Here is a 27,416-nt window from a genome sequence, read left to right as displayed (position 1 = left end):
ATGACCAGGTGTGGCTTATGCCAGGAATCCAGGGTAGGTTTAACATTGAAAACTCAATCAATCAATCAGCCACTGTAATTCACCAGACAAAGACAAAACCATCTCAACAGATGCAGAAAAAAGATATGACAAAATCCAGCATCCATTTCTGACTTTTAAAAAAATTCTCAGTAAACTAGGTGTATTAGTCTTCTTATGCTGCTAATAAAGACATACTGGAGAGTGGGTAATTTATAAAGGAAAGAGATTTAATTGACAGTTCCACATGGCTGGGGAGGCCTCACAATCACAGCATAAGGCAAATGGATAGGGACCAAAGTCACGTCTTACATGGTGGCGGGCAAAAGAGCATGTCCAGGGGAACTCCCATTTATAAAACCATCAGATCTCACGAGACTTATTGACTAACACCAGAAAAGTATGGGGAAAACTACCCCCTTGATTCAATTATTTCACCTGGCCCTGCCCTTGACACATGGGAATTATTACAATTCAAGTTGAGATTTGGGTAGGGACACAGCCAAACCATATCACTAGGAATAGGAGGGAACTTCCTACCCCAATAAAGGGCATCTACAAACAACTTAAGAGCTAACATCATAATAGTGAAAGACTGTTTTCCTTCTTAGATCAGGAACAAGATAGGGGTGTCTTCTCTGACCACATATATTTAGTACTCTACTGGAAGTTCTAACCAATGCCATCAGGCAAGAAAAAGAAATAAAAGGCATTCAGATTAGAAAGGAAGGAGTAAAACTCTTTATTCATAGAACACATGACTGTTGATGTAATTTACAAAAACACCATGAGAACTCACAGTTTAGCAAGGCTGAAGGATACAAGTTCAACATCAATTGTATTTCTATTTACTAGCAACAAGCGGTTAGAATTTGAAATTTTAAAATACCATTTAGCATCAAAACTATGAAATGCTGACATGGTAGACCTGTACACTGAAAACTACAAAAGATTATTAAGAGAAATAGAAGACAAAACATTAATACCTAGGAAGACAGACCTTGTTTATAGGCCAGAAGACTCAATATTATTAAGATATCAATTCTCCCAACAGTTTTATATAAATTCAATGCAATCTCAGTCAAGGTGCCCAACAGGGGTTTTTGTTGTTGTTGTTGTAGAAATTGACAAGTTGATCCTAATTTCTTTTTGAGATAGATAGAGTCTCACTTTGTCACCCAGGCTGGAGTACAGTGGTGTGATCTCAGCTCACTGCAGTCTTGACCTCTGGGGCTCAAGTGATCCTCCCACCTCAGCCTGCCATGTAGCTGTGACTACAGGCATGCACCACCACACCTGGCTAATTTTTTGTATTTTTTGTAGAGACGGAGTTTTGCCATAGGCCCGGGCTGGTCTGGAACTCCTGAGCTCAAGTGACCCACCCATCTAGGCCTCCCAAAGTTCTAGGATTACAGGCATAAGCCACCACACCCTGCCTGTTCCCAAATTTCACATCAAAAGCAAAGGACTTAACATAGCCAAAACAAATCTCAAAAAGAAATGTGGTACACTGGGCCAGCACCAAGGCTCACGCCTGTAATCCCAGCACATGGGGAGGACGAGGCGAGTGGATTGCTTTAGCTCAGGAGTTCAACACAGCCTGGCCAACATGGTGAAACCCCATCTCTACAAAAAATACAAACAACAGCAAAAATATGATGCATTAATACTATCTGTTTCAAGAATTATTAGAAAATTACATACACTACATACAAATATGGTATTGGCATTCAGGAGAGAAAAACAGGTCAATGGAACAAAACAGAGTCCTGAAATAAACCCACATATACACTGACAACTACCTTTTAACAAAAATGCAAAGGTGATAGAGCAAAGGGCAGTCCTTTCAAAAAATGGTAGTGAAACAGCTGGATATCTATATTCCCAAGAAAAAGTGAAGGTGGATTGACGCTTTGCACCACATAAAAAATTCATTCAAAATGGATCATAGGCTGGGCGCGGTGGCCCACACTTGTAATCCCAAAACTTTGGGAGGCCAAGGTGGGTCACTTGAGGTCAGGAGTTTGAAACCAGCCTGGCCAACATGGTAAAACCCTGTCTCTACTAAAAATACAAAAATTAGCCAGGCGTGGCAGCCTGTGCCTGTAATCCCAGCTACTTGGGAGGCTGAGACAAGAGAATCACTTGAACCCAGGGGATAGAGATTGCAGTGAGCCAAGGTCACGCCACTGCACCCCAGCCTGGGTGACAGAACAAGACTCCATCTCAAAACAAAGAAACAAACGAAAAAACAAAACAAAACAAAAACAGGTCATAGACCAAAGTATAAAGCTTAAAATTGTAACACTTCTAGAAGTAAAAAGGAAAAAAAATTGTGACCTTGGGATGGGAAAAGATTTCTCGGATGCAACACCCAAAGCATAAAAGAACAAACGAATAAACTGGATTTCATCAAAATTTAAAATGTCAGCTGTTTAAAACATACCATTAAAAGACAATCAACTCTTCATGTGACTTTTCAGTCAATCTGAATCTCAGGGAAAACTGTACAAAGTTCCTTCTCTAGCCCCAATTTCACTGTCCCCTTCCAAAGTGGTGATACTGGTGATCACCCCACAGCCACAAGCCACACCAGCCACCATGGTGGAAATGTGCAAAATCCATGTGTGTCCTTCCTTCCCAAATAGCCAGATGATAAATTAGTATGTCATTAAACATTACATATACTGAAAATTTCTACAGACCATCATCTTCACTTGCATGTGATTTGAAAATGTGTATCTCAGAAATTCAGCTCTCTAGCTTGTACAATACACATGACCAGAAAACAAGACACACAGGATCTACCTTCTTCCTGTCCAGCCAAGTGACTGATTATTTAAAAGATTCAAATGTAACCATGTTTACTTTCATTTAAAAAACACACTGTAACAACTGTAGGAATGCTGTGATTACAGATACAGCTTATTAGAAAAAGGAGTAGGGGCCGGGTGCAGTGGCTCACGCCTGTGATCTCAACACTTTGAGAAGCTAAGGTGGGAGGACTGCTTGAGGCCAGGAGTTTGAGACCAGCTTGGGCAACACAGTGAGACAGTCTCTACAAAACAAAACCAAAACCAAAAAGGAGTAGGAAGAATAGTGTACAACATTAAAAAAAGAAAGTCCTTAATAGTTAGCAAATTACACTTCTTAGCCAAGTATTCTTAGTTATCTTAAACAATGTCTATAGCTTCTAAAATCAAAGAGGGAGGTGAAGGGAGGGTGGAGAGAGTGAGTACAGAGGAGTCCATGAGTTGAGTGAAGCCTGGAAGTGCCTCGGTGCATGGTCATGACAGGATGTGCTCCAGGACTCCTTGTCTGATCAGCTGCTCACATTTCCATCGAGGTAAAAAGTGCTGAGGGGACAAGAAGGGATGGAGAAAGAGTAAAATAAATGATTGGGAAAGAATTTGAAATTATTTCTTGTATCATTAAAAAGTAGCACTGATTAGTTTTCAAACTCCAACAAGTAAGTAGTTGAAAGTTAAACTTAAGGGGCTGGGTACGGTGGCTCATGCCTGTAATCCCAGCACTTTGGGACACCAAGGTAGGAGGATCACCTGAGGTCGGGGGTTCAAGACCAGCCTGACCAACATGGAGAAACCGCGTCTCTACTAAAAAATACAAAGTTGGCCCAGGGGCGGTGGATCACGCCTATAATCCCAGCACTTTGGGAGGCCGAGGCGGGTGGATCACGAGGTCAGGAGATCAAGACCATCCTGGCTAACACGGTGAAACCCCGTCTCTACTAAAAATGCAAAAAAATTAGCCAGGCATGGTGGCAGGCACCTGTAGTCCCAGCTACTCAGGAGGCTGAGGCAGGAGAATGGCGTGAACCCGGGAGGCAGAGCTTGCAGTGAGCCCAGACCGTGACACTGCACTCCAGCTTGGGCAACAGAGCGAGACTCTGTCACAAAAAAAAAAAAAAAAATTAGCCAGGCGTGGTGGCGCATGCCTGTAATCCCAGCTACACAGGAGGCTGAGGCAGGAGAATCACTTGAACCTGGGGGTGAGCCGAGATTGTGCCATTGCACTCCAGCCTGGGCAACAAGAGCAAAACTCCATCTCAAAAAAAAAAGTTAAACTATATTTGCTGTTTTAATCCATTGAAATTGATTCCATTTAGAGCTGTATGGAATTCTGACTTTTACAAATGAATTCAGTTTGCTTAAGTTCAATTCAACTAAGACTTCTGAATTCTAGTAGGTATTGTACTTAGTGTTTATATTTTTTAAATTTATGCACAGAGAAATCCAGATAGGTGCAATTTGGATTATCACTGGCTCAACAGCCTATCAAGAAGACCCATGAAACGCTCATTTCTCCATAAAACCTGTTCTTGGATTTCAGAGTCTGAACATTCTTCTAATAACAAGTGACAACTTTCCTCCTGTATTTCTCAAGGTTGAAAAGTATTCATGACCCACCGCGTGGGTGCTATTCACATGGTACATGGGAAGATGCTGGTACCCAGGTATTGCTTGTCTTGTGTCTTCCTAAGAGGACATCGCTCTTGCTCTGAGGGAACCAGGGGCAGGTGGAAAGATGTCTCCTTCCCTCTCAAATACCAGGACTTACAGAAAACACTGACTGCCTTGGAGGAGGGAGGTTAAGGAAGCAAGGCAGGAAGGCTTTCCAATTCATAGGTGGTCAAAGAAATCTCAAAGGAAGATCTCAAGGAAGCAAAATGTAACCTCAGTAGCCATGTGCACCTGAAGGTCCTGCCTCACAAACTCAAAGGCCTGGCAAGAGACCCATGACCAAATTCTTCTAAACCAATCTTGAAGATACATGAGCCAAGAAAAATGTAAAAAAACACAACAAAAACAAAATAACTGAGTTGTTGATTTAATGTCCATACTAATGCTGGTATTAAACAGATGGAGAGTATTGATTTCTGGATAAAAAGAAACAGTGCTTGCCATAGTGACAAATATAAAAGAACGTATATTAGAAAATGTTTCCCAGCCAGGCGCAGTGGCTCACGCCTGTAATCCCAGCACTTTGGGAGGCCAAGGCAGGTGGATCACGAGGTCAGGAGTTTGAGACCAGCCTGATCAACATGGTGAAACCCCGCCTCTACTAAAAAAAATACGAAAATTAGCCAGGCATGGTGACACGCGCCTGCAATCCCAGCTACTCGGGAGGCTGAGGCAGGAGAATCACTTGAACCCAGGAGGCGGAGGTTGCAGTGAGCCAAGATCACACCACTGCACTCCAGCCTGGGTGACAGAGCGAGAGTCCATCTCGAAAAAAACCATACATATATATATAGATAATGTTTCCCACTAATATTTTAGAGTATGTGAATGATCTACACCACAGATTCTACAGAAAGTTCAGATGTGGTTGAACATTAGAAGCCCCTAATACCAACCATCAACTGTGGCTGATATTGTTTCTTTTTAATGCCTCCATTTTTATAATTGAGGGTAGGGTCACAGCTGAGAAACAGAGTTAAAAAATTCAACCACCAGGCCAGGTGCGGTGGCTCACACCTGTAATCCCAGCACTTTGGGAGGCTGAGGTGTGCGGATCACCTAAGGTCAGGAATTTGAAACCAGCCTGGCCAACATGGTGAAACGCCACCTCTACTAAAAAATATACAAAAATTAGCCAGGCGTGGTGGCAGGCACCTGTAATCCCAGCTATTTGAGAGGCTGAGGCAGGAGAAAAGCTTGAACATGGGAGGCAGAGGTTGCAGTGAGCCAAGATCATGCCACTGTACTCCAGCCTGGGGGACAAGAGCGAGACTCTGTCTCAAAAAAAAAAAAAAAAAAAAAAAGAAATTCAACCACATGACAGCATTTGGGATGGAGGGACATTTCGCATATCTTGCTTTATGAGGATGGCTTTTTTCTTGTTCTTGTGAACCAGAGCTTCCTCCTGGGCCCTCCAGAAATATAGCTGCTTATCAGAGCATTAATTCATTATCTGCTTTAAATTCATTAGTGTCCTAAGAGAATACTTGGGACAGAAATTGTTGCCTTAACAACTGAAGACTTTAGGGAACCCTCAAAATCTTTTTTTAAAATATTCAACCTTTGTTTTAGAAGCTCCAAGGGTATTAGTAAAATAATTTTAGTCAACTATTAGTAAAATAGTTTTAAAGATCCAAGGGTATTAGTAAAATAAGAGATCAACTCACCCTGTTAGGAAAATAAGCTCAAGAACCACATGACCTGAAACATTCTTTTGCTCCCTGGCATGAACAAAGTGAACACCAAATCCTTAGGGTCAAGAGATCCTAAATGGCTGACCCCAAGACAGCAGGCAAGGAAACAAAGAGAACAGCTTTTATTAGGTCATTTTTCCTCCTCACAACTTCAGAAAATTGGGATAGGATAAAAAATTTAGTGGCCGGGCACAGTGGCTTAAGCCTGTAATCCCAGCACTTTGGGAGGCTGAGGTGGGTGGATTGCTTGAGCTCAGGAGTTCAAGACCAGCCTGGCCAACTGGTGAAACTCCATCTCTACAAAAATTACAAAAATTAACTGGGTGTAGTGGCGTGTGCCTGTGGTCCAGCTACTTGGGGAGGCTGAGGTGGGGGATCACTTGAGCCCAGGAGGCAGAGGTTGCAATGAGCGGAGATCCCGCCACTGCACTCCAGCCTGGGGAACAGAGCAAGACTCTGTCTCAAAAAATAATAATAATAATAATAATAGTAATAATATAGTTAACATGAATTCATCTAATGTGAATATGAAGATTTCTAGGGAAATAATTAATATACTGAGATTACTTAAGGCATGGTGGTTCACACCTGTAATCCTCGCACTTTAGGATACTAAGGAAGGTGGATTGCTTGAGTCCAGGAGAGTTCGAGACTAGCATGGTCAACATAGCAAGGCCCCATCTCTATTTTCTTTAAAGATAGATAGATAGATAGATAGATAGATAGATAGATAGATAGATAGATAGATAGATAGACAGACAGACAGACAGACAGACAGATAGACAGACAGACAGACAGATAGATAAAGATTCCTTATAAGGACAAATTTAGCTTAAGTTACAACTTTACAATTTTAATCTTCCTCTATTAAATTGTTATGTTTATATACCAAATACTTGAAAATTCTTTTTTTGAAAATAGAAAAATCTGTATCACTATTTGCTTGCTAAAGAACTAGGATTTATAAGGCAAAGTGTAAGCTAAAAAAACTGCTTAGGAACTTTTAGAATAAATTATATGAACAAAGGAGCTAAATCCAACAGTTCAATAGCCTCCAGATAATAATCTATCACTTACCCAGAATAAGGCTGATTATGGTAATTCCCCTAGAAAACACCTAGTTTTAAATATAAGCAATATCCTACTAAATTAATGAATCTTTTATTATATGCAACATTTGCTTCCAGTCTTAATATTCAGAAAAAGTACAGAACAGGGTATATTATACTAAAGATAATGCCTAATATATAAACGATCATCAAAAGTTGATATTTATTTTGCTATTCCAACTTTTCCACCATTCAACACTCGTAAGATTTAAAGTAAACAATCTGAAGATAAGAAATACCTGGCTATTTTTTTTTAATAGGACTGAAGTGCCATCATCAACTTCAAATTCTCCATAGTCTTTTAGACACCGGACCTGAAAGAAAAAATAAGAGATGTTTTATCTAAATTAGTTTTTAATATGCAGTGACCAAAAAATAAATCAGCATTATACAAATACACAGACAATAAGGACTTTGTTTGTTTCCTCTCCATGTACTTAGGCCTAGTACTACTATTGTGGTATTCTAATAGTTCCAAGTGTCCAGTTTTGACAGGGAGGAAGAAGAAACCGCAAAATCTCTGCTAGTAAATGTCAGCGCTGACAGCAAGGTGATGCAGGGAGACAACGATGTTGTCTCCTTCCCCTCTGAAATCCTGAAAAATTAAGCAGGTGAAATATCTATCCACAAGGAATGTTTTAGATCTGCTCCAACCTGCTTCTTATAGATCCCTCCCATAAAATATCAGTATCTGAGAATACTGAGAATACTTACACAGGTAAGTCTGCAGTATTCGTTTTTGAAAGCAATTCTTCCAATCCCATTCAAAATTCAGATAATTTCCCAGGAATACTTACAAGTACACCATGGAGGAGCAGATGCCACCTCACGTGACAGGATTCAGGAGTGGTAGCATTCTGATATCTACCTCTGCAACTACAAAGGTGTTCCCAGGTACAGGTTATAGACCTGCTACAGCACTAAGTGCTGCCACAGGAAGCAAGGGGGCACTTTTCCTCTTCTAGGAGAATTCAGACTGAAGTTTACTCTCACGAGTACTAGTGATGAACTGCTATTGCTGCCAGGAGAGTCAACGCCAGCAACGACTATGTCTTCCACTTTTCCAGATAATTTTATCATGTCCTACCATCCCTCCGGAACCTTACCAAGACACCCAAAGTATTTTAATTAAATATGAGAAATACCACTCCAGAAAAATCCCCCGAGTCCTTTGCATTTGCTGTTTTTTCTTTCTTTTTTTTTTTTTTTGAGACGGAGTCTTGCTCTGTTGCCCAGGCCAGAGTGCAGTGGTGTGATCTCCACGCACTACAACCTCTGCCTCCCAGGCTCAAGCGGTTCTCCTGCCTCAGCCTCCTGGGTAGCTGGGATTACAGGCGCTCACCATCATACCCAACTAATTTTTGTATTTTTAGTAGAGATGGGGTTTCACCAAGTTGGCCAGGCTGGTTTCGAACTCCTGACCTCAAGTGATCTGCCTGTCCCCGCTTCCCAAAGTGCTGGGATTACAGGCATGAGCCACCACGCCTGGCCGCATTTGCTTCTCTAAATAAACTTTTATTTTGGGAAATCTCAAACACATTCAAAAGTAAAAAGACTACTCCATGTCCCCATCAACTGACATCAACACATGGCCAAGTTTGTTCCCCTCACCCATTTGTGGGTTATTCTGAAGCAAATCTTAGACATCATTTCACCTCATCTGTAAATATTCTATTGTCTACTTCTATAAAACCAGATAATTTTAAAAATCCCAATACTGACTGTACATGGCAGCTCATGCCTATAATCCCAGCATTTTGGGAGGCTGAGGCAGGTGGATCACCTGAAGTCAGGAATTTAAGACCAGCCTGGTCAACATGGTGAAACCCTGCCTCTACCAAAAATACAAAATTTAGCTGGGTGTGGTGGTGCGTGCCTGTAATCCCAGCTACTCAGGAGGCTGAGGTTGCAGTGAGCGAGATCACACCAGTGCACTCCAGACTGGGTGACAGAATGAGACTCCATCTCAAATAAATAAATAAAAATTATTAAGATGAGATAGTATTGGCATTTTTTTTTTTTTTTTTGAGACAGAGTCTCACTCTGTCACCCAGGCTAAAGTGCAGTGGTGTGATCTTGGCTCACTGGAACCTCCGCTTCCCAGGTTCAAGCAATTCTCCTGCCTCAGCCTCCCTAGTAGCTGGGATTACAGGAGGGAGCCACCACGCCCAACTAATTTTTTTGTATTTTTAGTAGAGACGGGGTTTCACCATGTTGGCCAGGCTGCTCTCAAATCCTGACCTCAAATGATCCACCTGCAGCCTCCCAAAGTGCTAGGATTACAGGCATGAGCCACCATGCCCAGCCTTAATTAATAATTTTTAGTATCATGAACTATCTAGTTAGTATCCAAATTTCCCACTTGTCTCATGAATTTTTTTTAAGGTTTCCATGTTGAAATCAGAATCCAACAAAGCCACACATTACTTTTTTTTTAAATGTCTTGTAAGTCTCTTTTAAATCTATAGGTTTCACTTCCTCTTTATTTTTTCCTTCCTCTTGGTATTTTATTTGTTGAAAAAATTGGGTGAGTAGTTTGTCACTGCAGGCTTGAACACCTGGTCTCAAGCAATACTCCTGCCTTGGCCTCCCAAAGTGCTGGGATTACAGACGTGAGTCACTGCACAGGGTCAGTACAACTTTTCACAATCAAGATTTTGTTGTGGATTTCTTTGGGGTCATTTAACATTGTTCCTTTGTCCCTGAGTTTCCTATAAAATGGAAGTTAGGTCTACATCAGATAAGGTGATTTTGTGGCAAATGGTGTTATGTACTTTCTGTTACAAGACCCCATAAAACACAAAGTGCCTGGCTGTCTCTTTTTGGATATTGAGATTAATCAGTGGGCCCAAGTGTCATCCATACTCATGCATTATAAAGATCTCCATTATCTACTGAAAGGTTTTAGTAAATAAAGGGTTACAAGCATTAATCTAATTCTTATATTCCTGCTACATTTGTTAGCTGGAATTCTTCTATAAAAAGAAATTTCCTTTGTAAACTATTGGGCTACCTTAAGATAGAGTTTGTATAGTAAAGACAATGGATGCTTTGATTCCATTCTCTAACTTGCCACCTTTCAAATGAGTTGGATCCCTCACATTCTCCAAGGAAACCTCAAAAATGTTTTATTTTTTTAAATTTTTGTTGGCCAGGCACAGTGGCTCATGCCTGTATTCCCAGCACTTTGGGAGGGAGAGGCAAGAGGATTGCTTGAGCTTAGGAGTTCAAGACGAGCCTGGGCAACATGGTGAAATACCATCGGTACAAAAAATACAAAAATTAGCTGGGTGTGGTTGTGAGCACCTGTAGTCACAGCTACTGTGGAAGCTGAGGTGGGAGGATGGCTTGAGCCTGGGAGGTGGGAGGATGGCTTGAGCCTGGGAGGTGGAGGTTTTAGTAAACCGGGACTCCTTGCACTAAAATAGCTGATTCCAGGTCCTAAATAACAAATGAGCCGAGATTGTACCACTGTACTCCAGCCTGAACAACAGACCCAGATACTGCCTCAAAAAAAAAAAAAGTGTTGTTCTTTGGTGTCATTATGCATTCATGCTTCTAACGTAATTGATGTGATCCAATTCACCGCAGTTATTAGTCATGTTGATGCTAAAATTGTCCATTGTTTGGTTAGCAAGAGCTCCTTCAAATTGGCCCCCACATCCTTCCAGCAGTCCCGCTTAGTCCTTGACACCTTCCTTCCTTTCTGGGAAGACAAGATGTTTCATGCTCAGTTCGTACATTTTTAATTCAGAACCTGGAATCAGCTATTTTTGTGCAAGGAGTCCTGGTTTACTTTAGTGGGAAATGGCATTTAGGTATAGAATCTGGACACTCATGGCTAACTGGCTTGGTCATTGTTTCTAGGCCTTTTCGGTAGGCAGAGCTAATCAATACTTTTTTTTTTTTTTTTTTTTTGAGATGGAGTTCCACTCTTGTTGTCCAGGCTGGAGTGCAATGGCGCGATCTTGGCTCACCGCAACCTCTACCTCCCGGGTTCAAGCAATTCTCCTGCCTCAGCCTCCTGTGTAGCTGGGATTACAGGCATGTGCCACCAAACCTGGCTAATTTTGTATTTTTAGTACAGATGGGGTTTTTCCATGTTGGTCAGGCTGGTCTCGAACTCCCGACCTCAGGTGATCTGCCCACCTCGGCCTCCCAAAGTGCTGGGATTACAGGCGCGAGCCACCACACCTGACCCCTACTTTTTGATTTTTAAAGAAGGGACGATTCATGAGTCCATGCTGATACTTCAAACTCAAATTTAGGAATATAGGCTTTTCCCTTAAGTTTTTCAACTTTGAATCTCTTTTCTCTCTCTCTCTTTTTTTTTTTTTTTTTGAGACGGAGTTTTGCTCTTGTTGCCCAGGCTGGAGTGCAATGCCACAATCTCAGCTCACTGCAACCACCTTCTCCTGGGTTAAAGCGATTCTCCTGCCTCAAATTCCTGAGTAGCTGGGATTACAGGCGCCCGCCACCACGCCTGGCTAAATTTTGTATTTTTAGTAGAGATGGGGTTTCACCATGTTGGCCAGGCTGGTCTCAAACTCCTGACCTCAGGTGATCCACCCGCCTCGGCCTCCCAAAGTGCTGGGATTACAAGCGTAAGCCACTGTGCCCGGCCCCTTTTCTCTTATTCTGAAAACTGTTGGTAATGTCAATTACCCTTTTGCTCTATTCTTCAATATGAAAACTGTTTCAAAATAACAGTAACAAAATTATTACTAATAATATGATTAGTAAAAACAGGTTAAGAACTCTTTGTAATTCTTTTGTCCTCAGAACATATGTACCAGGAATATACAATTTATGTGTTTTAAAGTAATGTAAATAACTCCTGGATTCAGGTAAAATGGTGGAGTAGGAAACATCAGGAATCTGTCTGCCTCCCTCCACAACAACTGCACGGGCAGACTCTGTCTGACGTCAGTATTTTGGAACTCTGGAGTCTACTGAAGGCTTGAGGTTGGAGCTTTGACAAACATTCACTGCAATTTACTGTCCATTTTGCCTCTTAGCATAGCAGCAGCTAACCATCCCCTGTTCCTAGCTTTGTGGCAGGCCACAGTGCATGTGTTCTTGGAGTAGCTTGTACACAGGTTGCTGGTGCAGAGTGTGCAAAAAGCACCCTGCTCCTCACTGCTGATTGCTGTTTCTGATCACAGAGGTGCAAATGATGAGGCTGGCAGACATTTTTGTCACACCTTCTCAAAGGCGGCAAGCCCCTCCCGCATTCCACTGAAGTGAATTACAGGGGATTTAAAGGGCTAGCACCGTTTTCCCACCTCCATTCATTTTTCTTTTTTCCCCCTTTCAGGAGCCAGACATTAAAGACTAGGGCAGTGAAAAGCAACTGTGTATACAGGAAAAATTAGAAAGTGACCAAGGAAAGGCACAGGTTCAATAAAGATTTGAGAAAACCTTAAGGTTATACCTCAGGCTGATTCTAAGCACAGCGACAGCTTACAACAACCAAAAAAACAAAAACAGTAACAAAACCAGCAAACCCTGGGAGAAAGGGGAGAATCTGATTTATAGAGTTATAACATTATTAGACTGAAATGTCTGGTTTTCAGCAAAAACAATCAAATCACAAGGCATACAAAGAAACATAAAAGTATGGTCCATTCAAAGGAAAAAGAAAAATAAGAAATGGTCCCTGAAAAAGACTTGATGGTAGATCTATTACACAAAGACTTTACAACAAGAGTTTTAAAGATGCTCTAAGAACTACAGGAAGATGGGGAGGAGGTTATGGAAACAATGTATGAACAAAATGGAAATAATAGAGAAATAGAAAACCTAAAAAGACCAAAAAGATATTCCGGAGCTGAGAACTATAAAAACCGAAATGAAAAATTCACTTGAGGGATTCAAAGACAGATTGGAGCAGGCAGAAGAACAAGCAAACCTAAAGACAGGATAACAGAAATGACTAAGTCTGAAGAACAAAAATAAAAAAAGACCAAAGAAAAGGACAGAGCCTGAGAGACCTGAAGGGCACCATCAAGCGAACCAAGAAGAGAAAGACAAAGGGGCAGAGAGAATTTTTGAAGAAATAGTTAACTGAAAACTCCTTAAATTTGATAAAAGACATAAATATAAACATCAAAGAAGCTCAACAAACTACAAGATGATCTCAAAGAGACTCGCAATGAGACACATTATAATCAAACTTTCAAAAGACAAAGAATCTTGAAAGCAGCAAGAGAGGGCTGGGCAGGGTGGCTCACACCTATAATCTCAGCATTTTGGGAGGCCAAGGTGGGAGCATCACTTGAAGCCAAGAGGTTGACACCAGTCTAGGCAACATAGGGAGACCCCGTATCTACAAAAAGTTTAATTTGGCCAGGCACAGTGGCTCACGCCTGTAATCCCAGGACTTTGGGAGGCCAAGGTGAGATCACGAGGTCAGGAGATCGAGACCATCCTGGCTAACATGGTGAAACCCCGTCTCTACTAAAAATACACACAAAAAAAAAATTAGCTGGGCATGGTGGCAGGTGCCTGTAATCCCAGCTACTTGAGAGGCTGAGGCAGGAGAATGGCGTGAACCCGGGAGGTGGAGGATGCAGTGAGCTGAGATTGCGCCACTGCACTCCAGCCTGGGTGACAGTGTGAGACTCCGTCTCAAAAAAAAAAAAAAAAAAAAAAAAAAAGTTTAACTCTACAAAAAGGTTTTTTTGTTTTTGTTTTTGTTTTTTTTTGAGACGGAATCTCACTGTGTTGCCCATGCTGGAGTGCAGTGGTGTGATCTCGGCTCACTGCAACCTCTGCCTCCCGGGTTCAAGCAATTCTCCTCCCTCAGCCTTCCGAGTAGCTAGGATTACAGGCGTGCGCCACCACACCCGGCTAATTTTTGTATTTTTAGTAGAGATGGGGTTTCATCGTTTTGCTCAGGCTGGTCTCAAACTCCTGACCTTGTGATCTGCCTGCCTCGGCCTCCAAAAGTGCTGGGATTACAGGCGTGAGCCACCACACCTGGCCCCAAAAACTTTAAAAATTAGCCAAGCTTGGAAGTATGCGCCACTAGTCCTAGCCACTTGGGAGGCTGAGGTGGACTGCTTCAGCCCAGGAGTTTGAGATTACAGTGAGCTATGATTGTGCCACTGCGGTTTATCCTGCTTGACACAGTGAGACCCTGTCTCTAAAAAATTCAAAAAGAAAGCAGCAAAAGATAAGTAAGTCATCACATACCTGGGATCCTCAATAAGATTTTCACCAAATTTCTTATTACAAACTTTGGAGGCTAGAAGGCAGTGGGCCAATATATTCAAAGTACTAAAAGAACAACATCACCAACCAAGAATCCTATATATGGTAACTATCACAAGACAGTAACTTGAACCCATGTGAAGAAATAAAGATCTCAATATAGGTAAATGCTATGTCTGAATGCATCCCCAAAAATCAATGTGGTAGAAATTTAATCCTCAATTCAACAGTGTTGGGAGGTGGGGACTTTGGTGAGGTGGTCAGGGCATAAGGGCTCTGCCTTCATAAATGGATTTATGCCATTATAAAATGACTTGATGGAAGGAGTTTGGTCCTTTTTGTCCTTCCACCTTCTGCCATGCAAGGACACTGCATTTCATCCCTCCAGAGGATGCAGCATTCAAGGCGCCACATTGGAAGCAGAGTGTAGCCCACAGAAGACAAATGAATCTGCTGGCACTTTGATCTTGGACCTCCAGGCCTCCAGAATTAATTGAGACAGGCTGGCTAGGCACAGTGGCTCAAGCCTATAATCCCAACACTGAGAGGCTGAGGCAGGAGCACTGCTTGAGGCTAGGAGTTCAAGACTACCCTTGGCAACATAGCAAGGTCACATCTCTACAAAAAATGTAAACATTAGCCAGGCACGGTAGTGCACGCCTGTAGTCATAGCTACTTAGGAGGCCGAGGCAGGAGGATTGATTGAGCCCAGGCGTTCAAGGCTGTAGTGAACTATGATTGTACCACCACACCCCAGCCTGGATGACAAACAGAGCAAGACCTTGTCTCTTTAAAAAAAAAAGAAAAGAAAAAAATTTACTGTTCATTAGAAATTACCTAGTTTCAGGTATTTTGTTTTAGCTGCTCAAATGGACTAAGACAGTGAATACACGGAAAATTCTAAAACCTAGCAATATTGTAACATTTTATAACTCTATTTTTTGTTGGGTTTTTTTTTTTCTGGGCGGGGGGGAAGTGTGGAGACTCATTCTGTGGCCCAGGCTGGAGTGCAATGGTGCAATCTCAGTTCACTGCAATCCCCACCTCCTGGTTCAAGTGATTCTCCTGCCTCAGCCTCCTGAGTAGCTGAAACTACAAGCTCGTGCCACCATACCGGTTAATTTTTTTTATTTTTAGTAGAGATGGGGTTTTGCCATGTTGCCCAGGCTGGTCTCAAATTTCTGAGCTCAGGCAATCCACCCACCTCGGACTCCCAAAGTGCTAGGATTACAGGCATAAGAGCCACCACCCCCAGCCCCTATTTTTTGTTTTTAACATGATTTCAGTGACTAACACATTTAAAAAAACATTGATTAGTCTAAAAGCTAGTATTATTGTAACTTTGCAACCCTACATTTTGTTTTCTACACAATTTAAGAAACTAATGCATTTAAAAGATTTATTAGTTTGTTTTGGGGCTCACAACATATAAAGATGTAGTTTTGTGACATCAACAATAGAAAGAAATAAGGATGAAGCTTTTGATTTGAAGGATCAGAATTTTGGTATGTTACTGAAGTCAAGCTGCTGTAAGTTGAAATTAAAGTGTTATAATTTTAAGATATTAAATGTACTAGCTATCACTAACCACAAGGAAAACAGCTATAGAATATAGTTGGTCCTCTGTGTCTGTAGGTTCCGTATCTGCAAATCAAAAATTTTTTTAAACAAATGGATGGCTGTGTCTGTACTGAACATGTACAGACTTTTTTTCCTTATTGTTATTCCCTAAAAATGATATGGTATAACAACTATATCTATGGCATTTATATTGTATAAGGTATTGTAAGTAATCTAGAGATGATTTAAAGTATATAACAGCATGTACCTAGGTACTATTCAAATACCATACTACTTTATATAAGGGACTTGAGCATCCATGGATCTTGGTATCTGTGGGGGGTAATGAGGAAATGAGAAAGAAATCTAAATGTTTCAAAAAATCAACCAAATACTGAAGAAGGCAATAATGAAGGAAATGAGAGACAAAAAAGTTATTATTCCCCAGTCCATTGCAAGAAAAAAAAAGTTATAAGGCATATAGAAAAACAGCAAAATGACAGAAGTCCTTCCTTATCAGTAATTATGTTAAAGGGGATGGATTAAACTCTTTAAGCAAAAGACAGAGATTAGCAGAATGGATTAAACAAAAGGATCCAATCACATGTTGTCTACAAGAGACTCACTATAGACCCAAAGACACAAACATTAATAGATTGAAAGTGAAAGGGTAGAAGAAGATATTCTATGCGAATACCTGCCAAAAGAGAACCAGGGTGGCTGTACTAATATTAGCTATAATGGACTTTAAATTTAAAAAGCTTACCAGAGACAAAAAAGAATATTATATATTATAGAATATATATTAATATATGTTATTATATAAGTTAATATATAATGTTATTATATAAGTTAATATATAATGTTATTATATAAGTTAATATATAATAAACATATACTATATAACATAATATATGATAAATATATAATACATACAAGAAGATATAACAAATATAGACACATCTAATAACAATTCATCTGCCAGGTGTGGTGGCTCACGCCTGTAATCCCAGCACTTTGGGAGGCCGAGGTGGGCAGATCACCTGAGATCAGGAATTCCAGACCAGCCTGGCCAACATGGCGAAATCCCATCTCTACTAAAAATACAAAAGTTAGCCAGGCATGGTGGCACGTGCCTGTAATCCCAGCTACTCGGGAGGCTGAGGCAGGAGAATCGCTTGAACTCAGGAGGTGGAGGTTGTAGTGAGCCAAGATCGCGCCACGGCACTCCATCCTGGACAACAGAGCGAGACTCTGTCTAAAAAAAAGAAAAAAATTAGCCGGGCGTGGTGGTGCACTCCTATAATCCCAGCCACTTGGGAGGCTAAGGTAGGAGAATCATTTGAACTCGGGAGGTGGAGGTTGCAGTGAGCCGAGATTGTGCCACTGCCTGGGCAACAGAGTGAGACTCCGTCTCAAAAAAAAAAAAGAAAGAAAGGAAATTTTGAAAATACTTAAAGGTGAAAAAACAAAAACATAACACATCAAAATGTATGGAATGCAGCAAAAGCAGTACTGAGAAATTTATAGTTACAAACATAAACACCTACATTAAAAAATAAGACAGATTTCATGGCCAGGCACGGTGGCTCACGCCTGCAATTCCAGCACTTTGGGAGGCTGAGGCAGCAGATCATTTGAGGTCAGGAGTTCAAGACCAGCCTGGCCAACATGGTGAAACCCCGTCTCTACTAAAAATACAAAAATTAGCTGGGCATGGAGGCACATGCCTGTAGTCCCAGGTACTCTACTTGGGAGGCTGTGGTGGAAGGATCGCTTGAACCCGGGAAATGGAGGTTGCAGTAAGCCGAGATCGCACCACTGCACTCCAGCCTGGAAAATACAGTGAGACTCTGTCTCAAAAACAAAAACAAGGCCAGGCATGGTGGCTCACACCTGTAATCCCAGTACTTTGTGAGGCCAAGGTGGGTGGATCACTTGAGGTAAGGAGTTCAAGACCAGCCTGGACAATACAGTAAAATCCTGTCTCTAGCAAAAAATACAAAAATTAGCCGGGCGTGGTGGCGCACCCCTATAGTCCCAGCTACTCGGGAGGCTGAGGTATGGGAATCGCTTGAACCCTGGAGGCGGAGGATGAAGTGAGCTGAGATTGTGACACTGCACTACAGCCTGGGTAACAGAGTGAGATCCTGTCTCAAAAAAAAAAAAAGAAAAAAGAAAAAGAAAAAAGAAACAAAAACAAAAACGAAAGAAGACAAATTTCAAACCAACCACCTAACTTTACATCTTAAGGAACCAGAAAAAGAAAAGCAAGCTAAACCTAAAGCTAGAAGGAGGAAATAATGATTAGAGCAGACATTAATAAAATGAAGAACAGAAACACAATAGAGAAAACCAATAAAACTAAAATTTGGTTATTTTAAAAGGTCAACAAAATTTACAAACCTTTAGCTAGACAGACTAAGAATAAAAGAAGGCTCAAATTACTGAAATCAAAAATGAAAGTGAGGACATTACTACCAATCCTACAGAAATAAAAAGAGTTCTAAGAGTCCTATGAACAATTGTACACCAACAAATTGGAAAACCTAGATGAAATGGACAAATTCCCAGAAACACAAACCTACAAAGACTGAATGATGAAGAACTAATAAATTGGAATAGACCTATAGCTAGTAAGGGGACTCAATCACTAATCAAAAATCTCTCAATAAAGAAAACCCTAGACCTGATGGCTTCACTGGGTAACTCTATCAAACATTTCAAGAACACCAATCCTTCTCAAACTTTTCTAAAAAATATAAAAGGAGGGAACACCTCCCTAACTCATTTTATGAGGCCAGCATTACCCTAATACCAAAGTCAGAAAAGATACTCCAAGAAAACTATAGACCAATGTCCCTTATGAACACTGATGCAAAAATTCTCAACACAGGCCAGGCATGGTGGCTCACGCCTGTAATCCCAGCACTTTGGGAGGCCAAGGCGGGAGGATCACCTGAGGTCGGGAGTTCGAGACCAGCCTGACCAACATGGAGAAACCCCATCTCTACTAAAAATACAAAATTAGCTGGGTGTGGTGGCGCATGCCTGTAATCCCAGCTACTTGGGAGGCTGAGGCAGGAGAATCGCTTGAACCCAGGAGGCACAGGTTGCGGTGAGTCAAGATCGTGCCATTGCACTCCAGCCTGGGCAACCAGACCGAAACTCCGTCTTGAAAAATAAAAATAAAAAAAATTATCACCACAATAGTATCAAATCAAATTCAGCAGCATAGTAAAAGAGTTCATCATAAATCAATTGAGATTTATTTTTGGAATGCAAGGACAGTTCAAGATATGAAAATCAATCAATATAAGTCATTAACAGAACGAAGGGAAAAAAACATGATCATTTCAATTGATACAGAAAAAGCATTTGACAAAATTCAACTTCCTTTCATAAAAATACTCAACAAACTAGGAACAGAAGATAACTATACATCAACATAATAAAAGCCATATATGGAAACTCCACAGCAAACATCATATTCAATATTCAATGGTGAAAGACTGAAAGCTGGCCAGGCACGGTGGCTCACGCCTATAATCCCAGCACTTTGGGAGGCCAAGGTAGGTGGATGATGAGGTCAGGAGTTCAAAACCAGCCTGGCCTCTATGGTAAAACCCTGTCTCTAATAAAAATACAAAAATTAGCTGGGCGTGATGGCATGTGCCTGTAGTCCTAGCTACTTAGGAGGCTGTGGCAGGAGAATCGCTTGAACCTAGGAGGCGGACGTTGAAGTGAGCTGAGATTGTGCCACTGCACTCCAACTTGGGCAACAGAGCAAGACTCTGTCTCAAAAAGAAAAAGAAAGACTGAAACCTTTTCCTCTAAGTTCACTAAGAAGGCAAAGATTTCTGCTTTTGCCACTTCTATTCAACATAAAACTGGATGTTACAGTCAGAGTAATTAGACAAGAAAAAGAAATAGGATTCTAAATTAAAAAGGAAAAACTAAAATTATCTGTTTGCAGATGATATGATCTTACATGTAGAAAATTTTAATGATTCCACAAAAAACTTTTAGAACTAATAAATGAATTCAGCACAGTAACAGGATGCAAAGTCAACACACAAAAATCAGTTGCATTTCTATACACTAACAATGAACAATCTGAAAATAAAAATTATGAAAATAATTCAGTTTATCAGTGTGAAAAGAATAAAATATATAGAAATTAAATTAACGAAAGAGGTGAAAGATTTGAACAATGAAAACTAAAAAACACTGCTGAAGAAAATTAAAGATGACATCAACAATTGGAAACACATCCCATGTTCATGGATTGGAAGATTTAATATTAAGATGTCAACGCACCCAAAGTGACCTACACAATCCCTACTATAATCCCAAAAGTGTCTTTTGGAAAAACAGAAAAACCCATCCCACAATCCATATAAAATCTCAAATAGTGAAAACAACCTTTAAAAAGAGGAATGGGGCCGGGCGTGGTGGCTCATGCCTGTAATCCAGCACTCTGGGAGGCCGAGGTGGGCGGATCACCTGAGGTCAGGAGTTCGAGACCAGCCTAGCCAACATGGTGAAACCCCGTCTCTACTAAAACTATAAAAAATTAGCCGGGCATGGTGGTAGGCGCCTTTAGTCTCAGCTACTTGGGAGGCTGAGAAAGGAGAATCACTTGAACCCAGGAGGTGGAGGTTGCAGTGAGCCAAGATCACACCACTGTACTCCAGCCTGGGCGACAGAGCAAGACTTCATTTCAAAAAAAAAAAAAGAGAGGAATGAAGGTGGAGGACCCCAAAATCCCTAATTTCAACTTACTGCAAAGCTACAATAATCGAAATACTACAGTTCTGGCATAAAGACAGATGTATATATATATTAAAAAAACTTTTTTTACGACAGATGTACAGAACAATGGAATAGGATAAAGAGATAAAAAATAAACCCTTGCCTACATAGTCAAATGATTTTTGACAAGAGTGTCAAAACCATTCACAATGGGCAAAGGGCAGTCTTATTAAGAAATTATGCTTGGAGGCCGGGTGCGGTGGCTCACACGTGTAATCCCAGCACTTTGGGAGGCCGAGGTGGGCGGATCACAAGGTCAGGAGATCAAGACCATCCTGGCTAACACGGTGAAACCCCGTCTCTACTAAAAAATACAAAAAATTAGCTGGGCGTCGTGGCGGGCGCCTGTGGTCCCAGCTACTCGGGAGGCTGAGGCAAGAGAATGGCATGAACCCGGGAGGCAGAGCTTGCAGTGAGCCGAGATTGTGCCACTGCACTCCAGCCTGGGCGACAGACCGAGACTCCGTCTCAAGAAAAAAAAAAAAAAAAGAAATTATTCTTGGAAAGCTAGATTTCCATATGCAAAAAAATAAAGTTGGACCATCACCTAACACCATACAAAAATTAACTTGAAATGGATCAAAGACCAAAATGCAAATGTAAAACAACATAATACTTAGAAGAAAATACAGGTCAAAAGTTTTACGACATTGTATTTAGCAATGATTTCTGGGATATGACTCCTAAGGCACAACCAACAAAACAAAAAAAAATTGGCTGGGTGCGGTGGATCACGCCTGTAATCCCTGCACTTTGGGAGGCCAAGGTGGGTGGATCACCTGAAGTCAGGATTTCAAGACCAGCCTGGCCAACATGATGAAACCCTATCTCTGCTAACAATACAAAAAATTAGCTGGGTGTGGTGGTGCATGCCTGTAATCCCAGCTACTCAGAAGGCTGAGGCAGGAGAATCACTTGAACCCAGGAAGCAGGGGTTGCAGTGAGCCGAGATCACACCACTGCATTCTAGCCTAGGCAACAAGAGCAAAATTCCTTCTCAAAAAAAAAAAAAATGACGAACTGGGCTGCATGAAAATTTTAAAATATCAACATGATACTGAAGGAAGAAAACAGAAAAAAAAAGAAAAAAAAAGACACTATCAACAGCATAAAAAGGCAACCCAGAGAATGGGAGAAAATATCTGCAAATCATATATCTGATAACAAATTAACATACTGAATACATAAAGGATTTCTAAATCTCCACAACAACAAAATCCTACTTGAAAATGGGCCCCATAAAGGGGGCCAATTATTTGAATAAACATTTCTCCAAAGAAGACACAGGAATAGCTAATAAGCATATGAAAAGATGCTCAACATCACTAATCATTAGGGAAATAAAAGTCAAAACCACGTTTTACATCCTTTAGGATGGCTATGATTAAAAAACAGAACAAGGCCAGGCATGGTGACTCATGCCTTTGGGAGGCTGAGGCGGGAGGATCACCTGAGGTCAGGAGTTCAAGACCAGCCTGGCCAAAATGGTGAAACCCTGTCTCTACTAAAAATACAAAAATTAGCCAGGTGTGGTGGTGGGCACCTGTAATCCCAGCTACTTGGGAGGCTGAGGCAGGAGAATCACTTGAACCTGGGAGGTGGAGGTTGCAGTTGAGGTGAACCTGGGAGGTGGAGGTTGCAGGTTGAGCCGAGATCGCGCCACTGCATCCAGCCTGGGTGACAAGAGCAAAACTCTGCCTCAAAAACAAAACAAAATAACCCCAAAATATTTAGTGTTGGTGAGGATGTGGAGAAAATGGAACCCTTGTGTAATGTTGGAATGTAAAATGGTATGGCTGCTGTGGAAAGCAGTATGACAATTCCTCAAACATAGTATTACCATATGATCTAGTAATTCCACTCTGGATATATGCCCCCCAAAATTAAAAGCAGAGTCTCAAAGAGATTTATATATCCATGTTCATAGCAGCATTCATCATAAAATGATAGCTAAAATCAAGAAGCAACCCAGTGTCCATTGATGGATAAATGAATAAGCAAAATGTGGTATAGCCAGAAAAAGGAATATTACTCATCCTTAAAAAGGAAGGAAATTCTGGGCCAGGCGCAGTGGCTCACACCTGTAATCGCAGCACTTTGGGAGGCTGAGGAGGGAGGATCACCTGAGGTTGGGAGTTCAAGACCAGCCTGACCAACATGGAGAAACCCAGTCTCTACTAAAGATACAAAATTAGCCAGGGGTGGTGGCACATGCCTGTAATCCCAGCTATTTGGGAGGCTGAGGCCGGAGAATCACTTGAACCCGGGAGGCAGAGGTTGCGGTGAGCCGAGATCGCACCACCGCACTCCAGCCTGGGCAACAAGAGTGAAACTCCATCTCAAAAAAAAGAAAAAAAAATTTGTGCAATGGTGCGATCTCAGCTCACCGCAACCTCCTTCTCCCGGGTTCTAGCGATTATCCTGCCTCGGCCTCCCAAGTAGCTGGGATTACAGGCATGTGCCCGGCTAATTTTGTATTTTTAGTAGAGACAGGGTTTCTCTATGTTGGTCAGGCTAGTCTCGAACTCCCGACCTCAGGTGATCCTCCCTCCTCGGCCTCCCAAAGCACTAGGATTACAAGCGTGAGCCACCGTGCCCAGCCGGAAATTCTGACACAAAATCTTACCACAGATACCACAGAAATGAACCCTGAAGATATTACGCTAAGTGAAATAAGCCAGTCACAAAAAGACAAATAACTTGTCATTTGTAGCTTCTCAGAAATTATTCTCTAATGAGAACAAAAGAAAACAAAAAGACAAATACTATATGATTCCAGTCACATGAGGTAGTTACAGTAGTCAAAATCAGAGACAGACAGTAGAATGGTGGTTGCTGGGGGATGGGAGGCAGGGGTATTGAGAAGTTATTGTTTAATGGGTAGAGTTTCAGTTTTATAAGATGAAAAAAATCTGGATATGGAATGGTGGTGACAGCTGCAAAACAATATGAAAGTTGCAAAACAATATGGAATGTTAAACAATATTTAATACCACTTAAATGTACATTTAAAAATAGCTAAGATGGCAGATTTTATGTGTATTTTATTATTTAAAAAATAGAAAAAAATAAACAAAATGAAACAAAAATACCTCTTGTTTTGACTAATCCACCAACTTGAAAGACATTTGCTTTTTTTACTTTCAAAATTTAGGATTGATTTTCCATTTTGATTTAACTTTGTTTTGACATTTGTTTCATTTTACTTTCAAAATTTAGGGACTGATTTTCCATTTTGATTTAACTTTGTTTTGACATTTGTTTCATTTTACTTTCAAAATTTAGGGACTGATTTTCCATTTTGATTTAACTTTGTTTTAGTAATAGCTAAAACATTTATAGGGTTCCATACTCAAAACTATTAAAACAGGTATATTCAGAAAATTATAGCTGTTCCATCGTATTCTGTCATCCCCCTACAGGTAGCTTGTTTGATTTGGTCTATGCTTCTTTTCTATTTTAATAGAAGCTAACACATATTCATATACTCCTCTCTTCTTAAAAGGTAGCACAATTTACACATTAAAGAAAAATGCATTTTAAAAAGACATACATACTTCAATATATAGGCTTTTTGGTGGTTTCATATCCTGTGTAATGTCCAAACCTTCATCTCCTCCCAGTGACCTCATATAAGTAGCAAGAGATCTTTTATAATTATTAAACCACTCCATCTGCAAACATAGAGATGATCATTTGACAAAATTCTAAGAAAACCTGCACACACTGAATATCATCCATTCGAAAACAGTACACATCCCAACACAAATCACTATTGTGACCATTCATTCATTTATGCTAAAATATTAATTGCCTCCTATGATATAGGCATTGGTCTGGGTACTTACGATGAATCATTCAATAAAGTGAACAAAAATCTCTGTTCTCAGAGAGCTTACATTTCAGCATACTTAATAATAAACCTTAGGAATCTTTGACCAGAAACAGAACCATGAAAAAGACGCCATTTCAGAATTATATCTTCAAACTCTGCATTGATGCTATTTCTGAAAACTATAAAACATTGTTAAGAAAACCCAAATGTCCACCAACTGATGAATGGATATGTGCCCATATGATGGAACATTATTTAACCACAAGTAACAATGAAGTTCTGAAACATACTGCCATTACCACATGAAAGACAAAAGGCCACATATTGCATGATTCTACTCATATGAAAAACCTGTAATAGGTAAATCTATAGAGACAGAAAGTAGATTCGGGATTTCCAGGAGCTGGGAGGAGGGAAGAAAATATAGAGTAACTATAAAGGGGACAGGGCTTCTTTGTAGGGTGATGAAAATATTCTCAAATAAGAATGTGGTATTGGATGCACAACAACTCTGAATATACTAAAAACCACTGCATTGTACAATTTAAGATGGTAAACTTCACAGTGTATGAATCATATCTCAGTAAATCTGCTATTTTTAAAAAAATGTTGAAAACAATGAAAGACCTAAATAATACCACATTCACAGATTGGATGATTCAATATTGTAATAACGTCAACAATCTATAGATTCAATTCAATCTCAATCAAAATCTTAACTTTCTTTAAAATGGAACCTGACAAACTGAGTCTAAAATTTACATGGAAGTGCAAAGGGCTAATAGTTGAAATGCTCTCAAAAAAGAACAAGATGGGAACTTGCTCCAACTATACTATATAGTTACAGTAATTACAACAGTGGAATTGGTATAAGAACAGATAGACTAGCATAACAGAAGAAAAAGTCCTCCCATTCAGAATCCACAGGAATACTGACACTCAATGTATGACAAAGGTGGCACCATGCACACAGTGATGGGAGAGGCAGATCTGTTCAATACATGGTGCTGGGTCATCTCAATATCTATATTCAAAATGAAGCATGCCTCCTGTAGTATACACAAAACTTAATCCCAATACTGTAGATCTCTTTGTAAAAGGTAAAATATAGCTCCTAAAAGATTACATAGAAAAAAGGCCAGGCGCGGTGGCTCACGCCTGTAATCCCAGAACTTTGAGAGGCCGAGGCGGGTGGATCATGAGGTCAGGAGATTGAGACCATCCTGGCTAACATGGTGAAACCCCGTCTCTACTAAAAATACAAAAAAATTAGCCAGGCGTGGTGGCGGGCGCCTGTAGTCCCAGCTACTCGGGAGGCTGAGGAAGGAGAATAGCATGAACCCGGGAGGTAGAGCTTGCAGTGAGCTGAGATCATGCCACTGCACTCCAGCCTGGAAGCAACACAGCAAGACTCCGTCTCGAGAAAAAAAAAAAAAAAAGAGAAGAAAAATATCTTGGGAGGCTGAGGCAGGAGAATGGCTTGAACCCGGGAGGTGGAGCTTGCAGTGAGCCAAGATTGCGCCACTGCACTCCAGCCTGGGCGACAGAGTGAGATGCCGTCTCAAAAAAAAAGAGAAAAGAAAAATATCTTAATAACCTCTGGGTAGGCCAGGCACGGTGGCTCACGCCTGTAATCCCAGCTTTGGGAGACCAAGGTGGGCATATCTCTTGAGGCCAGGAGTTCAAGACCAGCCTGGTGAACACGGTGAAACCCCACCTCCACTAATAATACAAAAATTAGCAGGGCATGGTGGCACACACCTGTAGTCCCAGCTACTCCAGAGGCTGAAGCAGGAGGATTGCTTGAACCAGGGAGGCGGAGGTTGCAGTGAGCCGAGCTATGCCACTGCACTCCAGCCTGGGCGACAGAGTCAAACTGTCTCTCAAAAAAAACAAAAAAAAATGGAAATACTATTCAGCATTAAAAAGGAATAAGCTCGGCCAGGCGTGGTGGCTCACACCTGTGATCCCAGCACTTTGGGAGGCCGGGGCAGGTGGACCACCTGAGGTCGGGAGTTCAAGACCAGCCTGACCAACATGGAGAAACCCATCTCTGCTAAAAATACAAAAACTTAGCCAGGCGTGGTGGTGCATGCCTGTAATCCCAGATACCTGGGAGGCTGAGGCAAGAGAATCGCTTGAACCCGGGAGGCGGGGGTTGCGGTCAGCCAAGATCACGCCACTGCACTCCAGCCTGGGCAACAAGAGCAAAAAACTCCGTCTAAAAAAAATAAAAAACAAGGAATGAGCTCTTGCTAATATATCAACAGATTAGAATCTCAAAAATATTACATTTAGTGAAAGTCATCAATCATTAAAGGATACTGCATGAATCGATACAAAGTTCAAAAAATGGGCAACACTAAATTATAGTGTTTAGAAATGCATGCTTAGGTGGTAAATGGCAAGTTTTTTTGTTGCTGTTTTAAGACAGGGTCTCACTCTGTCACCCAGGCTGGAGTGCAGTGGCGCAATCTCAGCTTACTACAACCTCTACCTCCCAAGCTCAAGTGATCCTCCCACCTCAGCCTTCTGAGTAGCTGGGACCACAGGCGCATGCCACCACACTTAGCTAAGTTTTTGTTTTTTCTCTTTTTTTGGTAGAGATAGGGTTTCACCCTGTTGCTCAGGCTGGTCTCAAACTCGTGAGCTCAGGCAATCCATCCACCTCGGCCTCTCAAAGTGCTGG

General features: G+C 41.1%; 1 protein-coding gene across 5 annotated transcripts in view; it reads right to left on the bottom strand.

Moving 5' to 3' along the window:
• Positions 1-736: 736 nt before the first annotated feature.
• The window catches only part of GINS1 (GINS complex subunit 1), a 41,386-nt gene continuing 14,706 nt past the window's right edge, over positions 737-27,416 (bottom strand). For 3 of the 5 annotated variants that reach the window (XM_004061927.5, XM_055372814.1, XM_063702370.1), the window contains 3 exons: positions 24,450-24,566; positions 7,542-7,616; positions 737-3,374 (listed from right to left, as the gene is read on the bottom strand). In XM_004061927.5, the coding sequence (XP_004061975.1) occupies positions 3,306-3,374; positions 7,542-7,616; positions 24,450-24,566 (261 nt within the window). In that variant the 3' untranslated portion in view covers positions 737-3,305. Of the gene's footprint in view, positions 3,375-7,541; positions 7,617-24,449; positions 24,567-27,416 lie in introns of those variants that run through there. The other 2 variants (XM_019017260.3, XR_010132309.1) reach the window with 2 other exon arrangements.

The sequence above is a fragment of the Gorilla gorilla genome, chromosome 21 (assembly GCF_029281585.2).
Source record: "Gorilla gorilla gorilla isolate KB3781 chromosome 21, NHGRI_mGorGor1-v2.1_pri, whole genome shotgun sequence".
NCBI classification, from domain to species: domain Eukaryota; kingdom Metazoa; phylum Chordata; class Mammalia; order Primates; family Hominidae; genus Gorilla; species Gorilla gorilla.
This window is presented reverse-complemented; position numbering and strand designations above follow the sequence as displayed.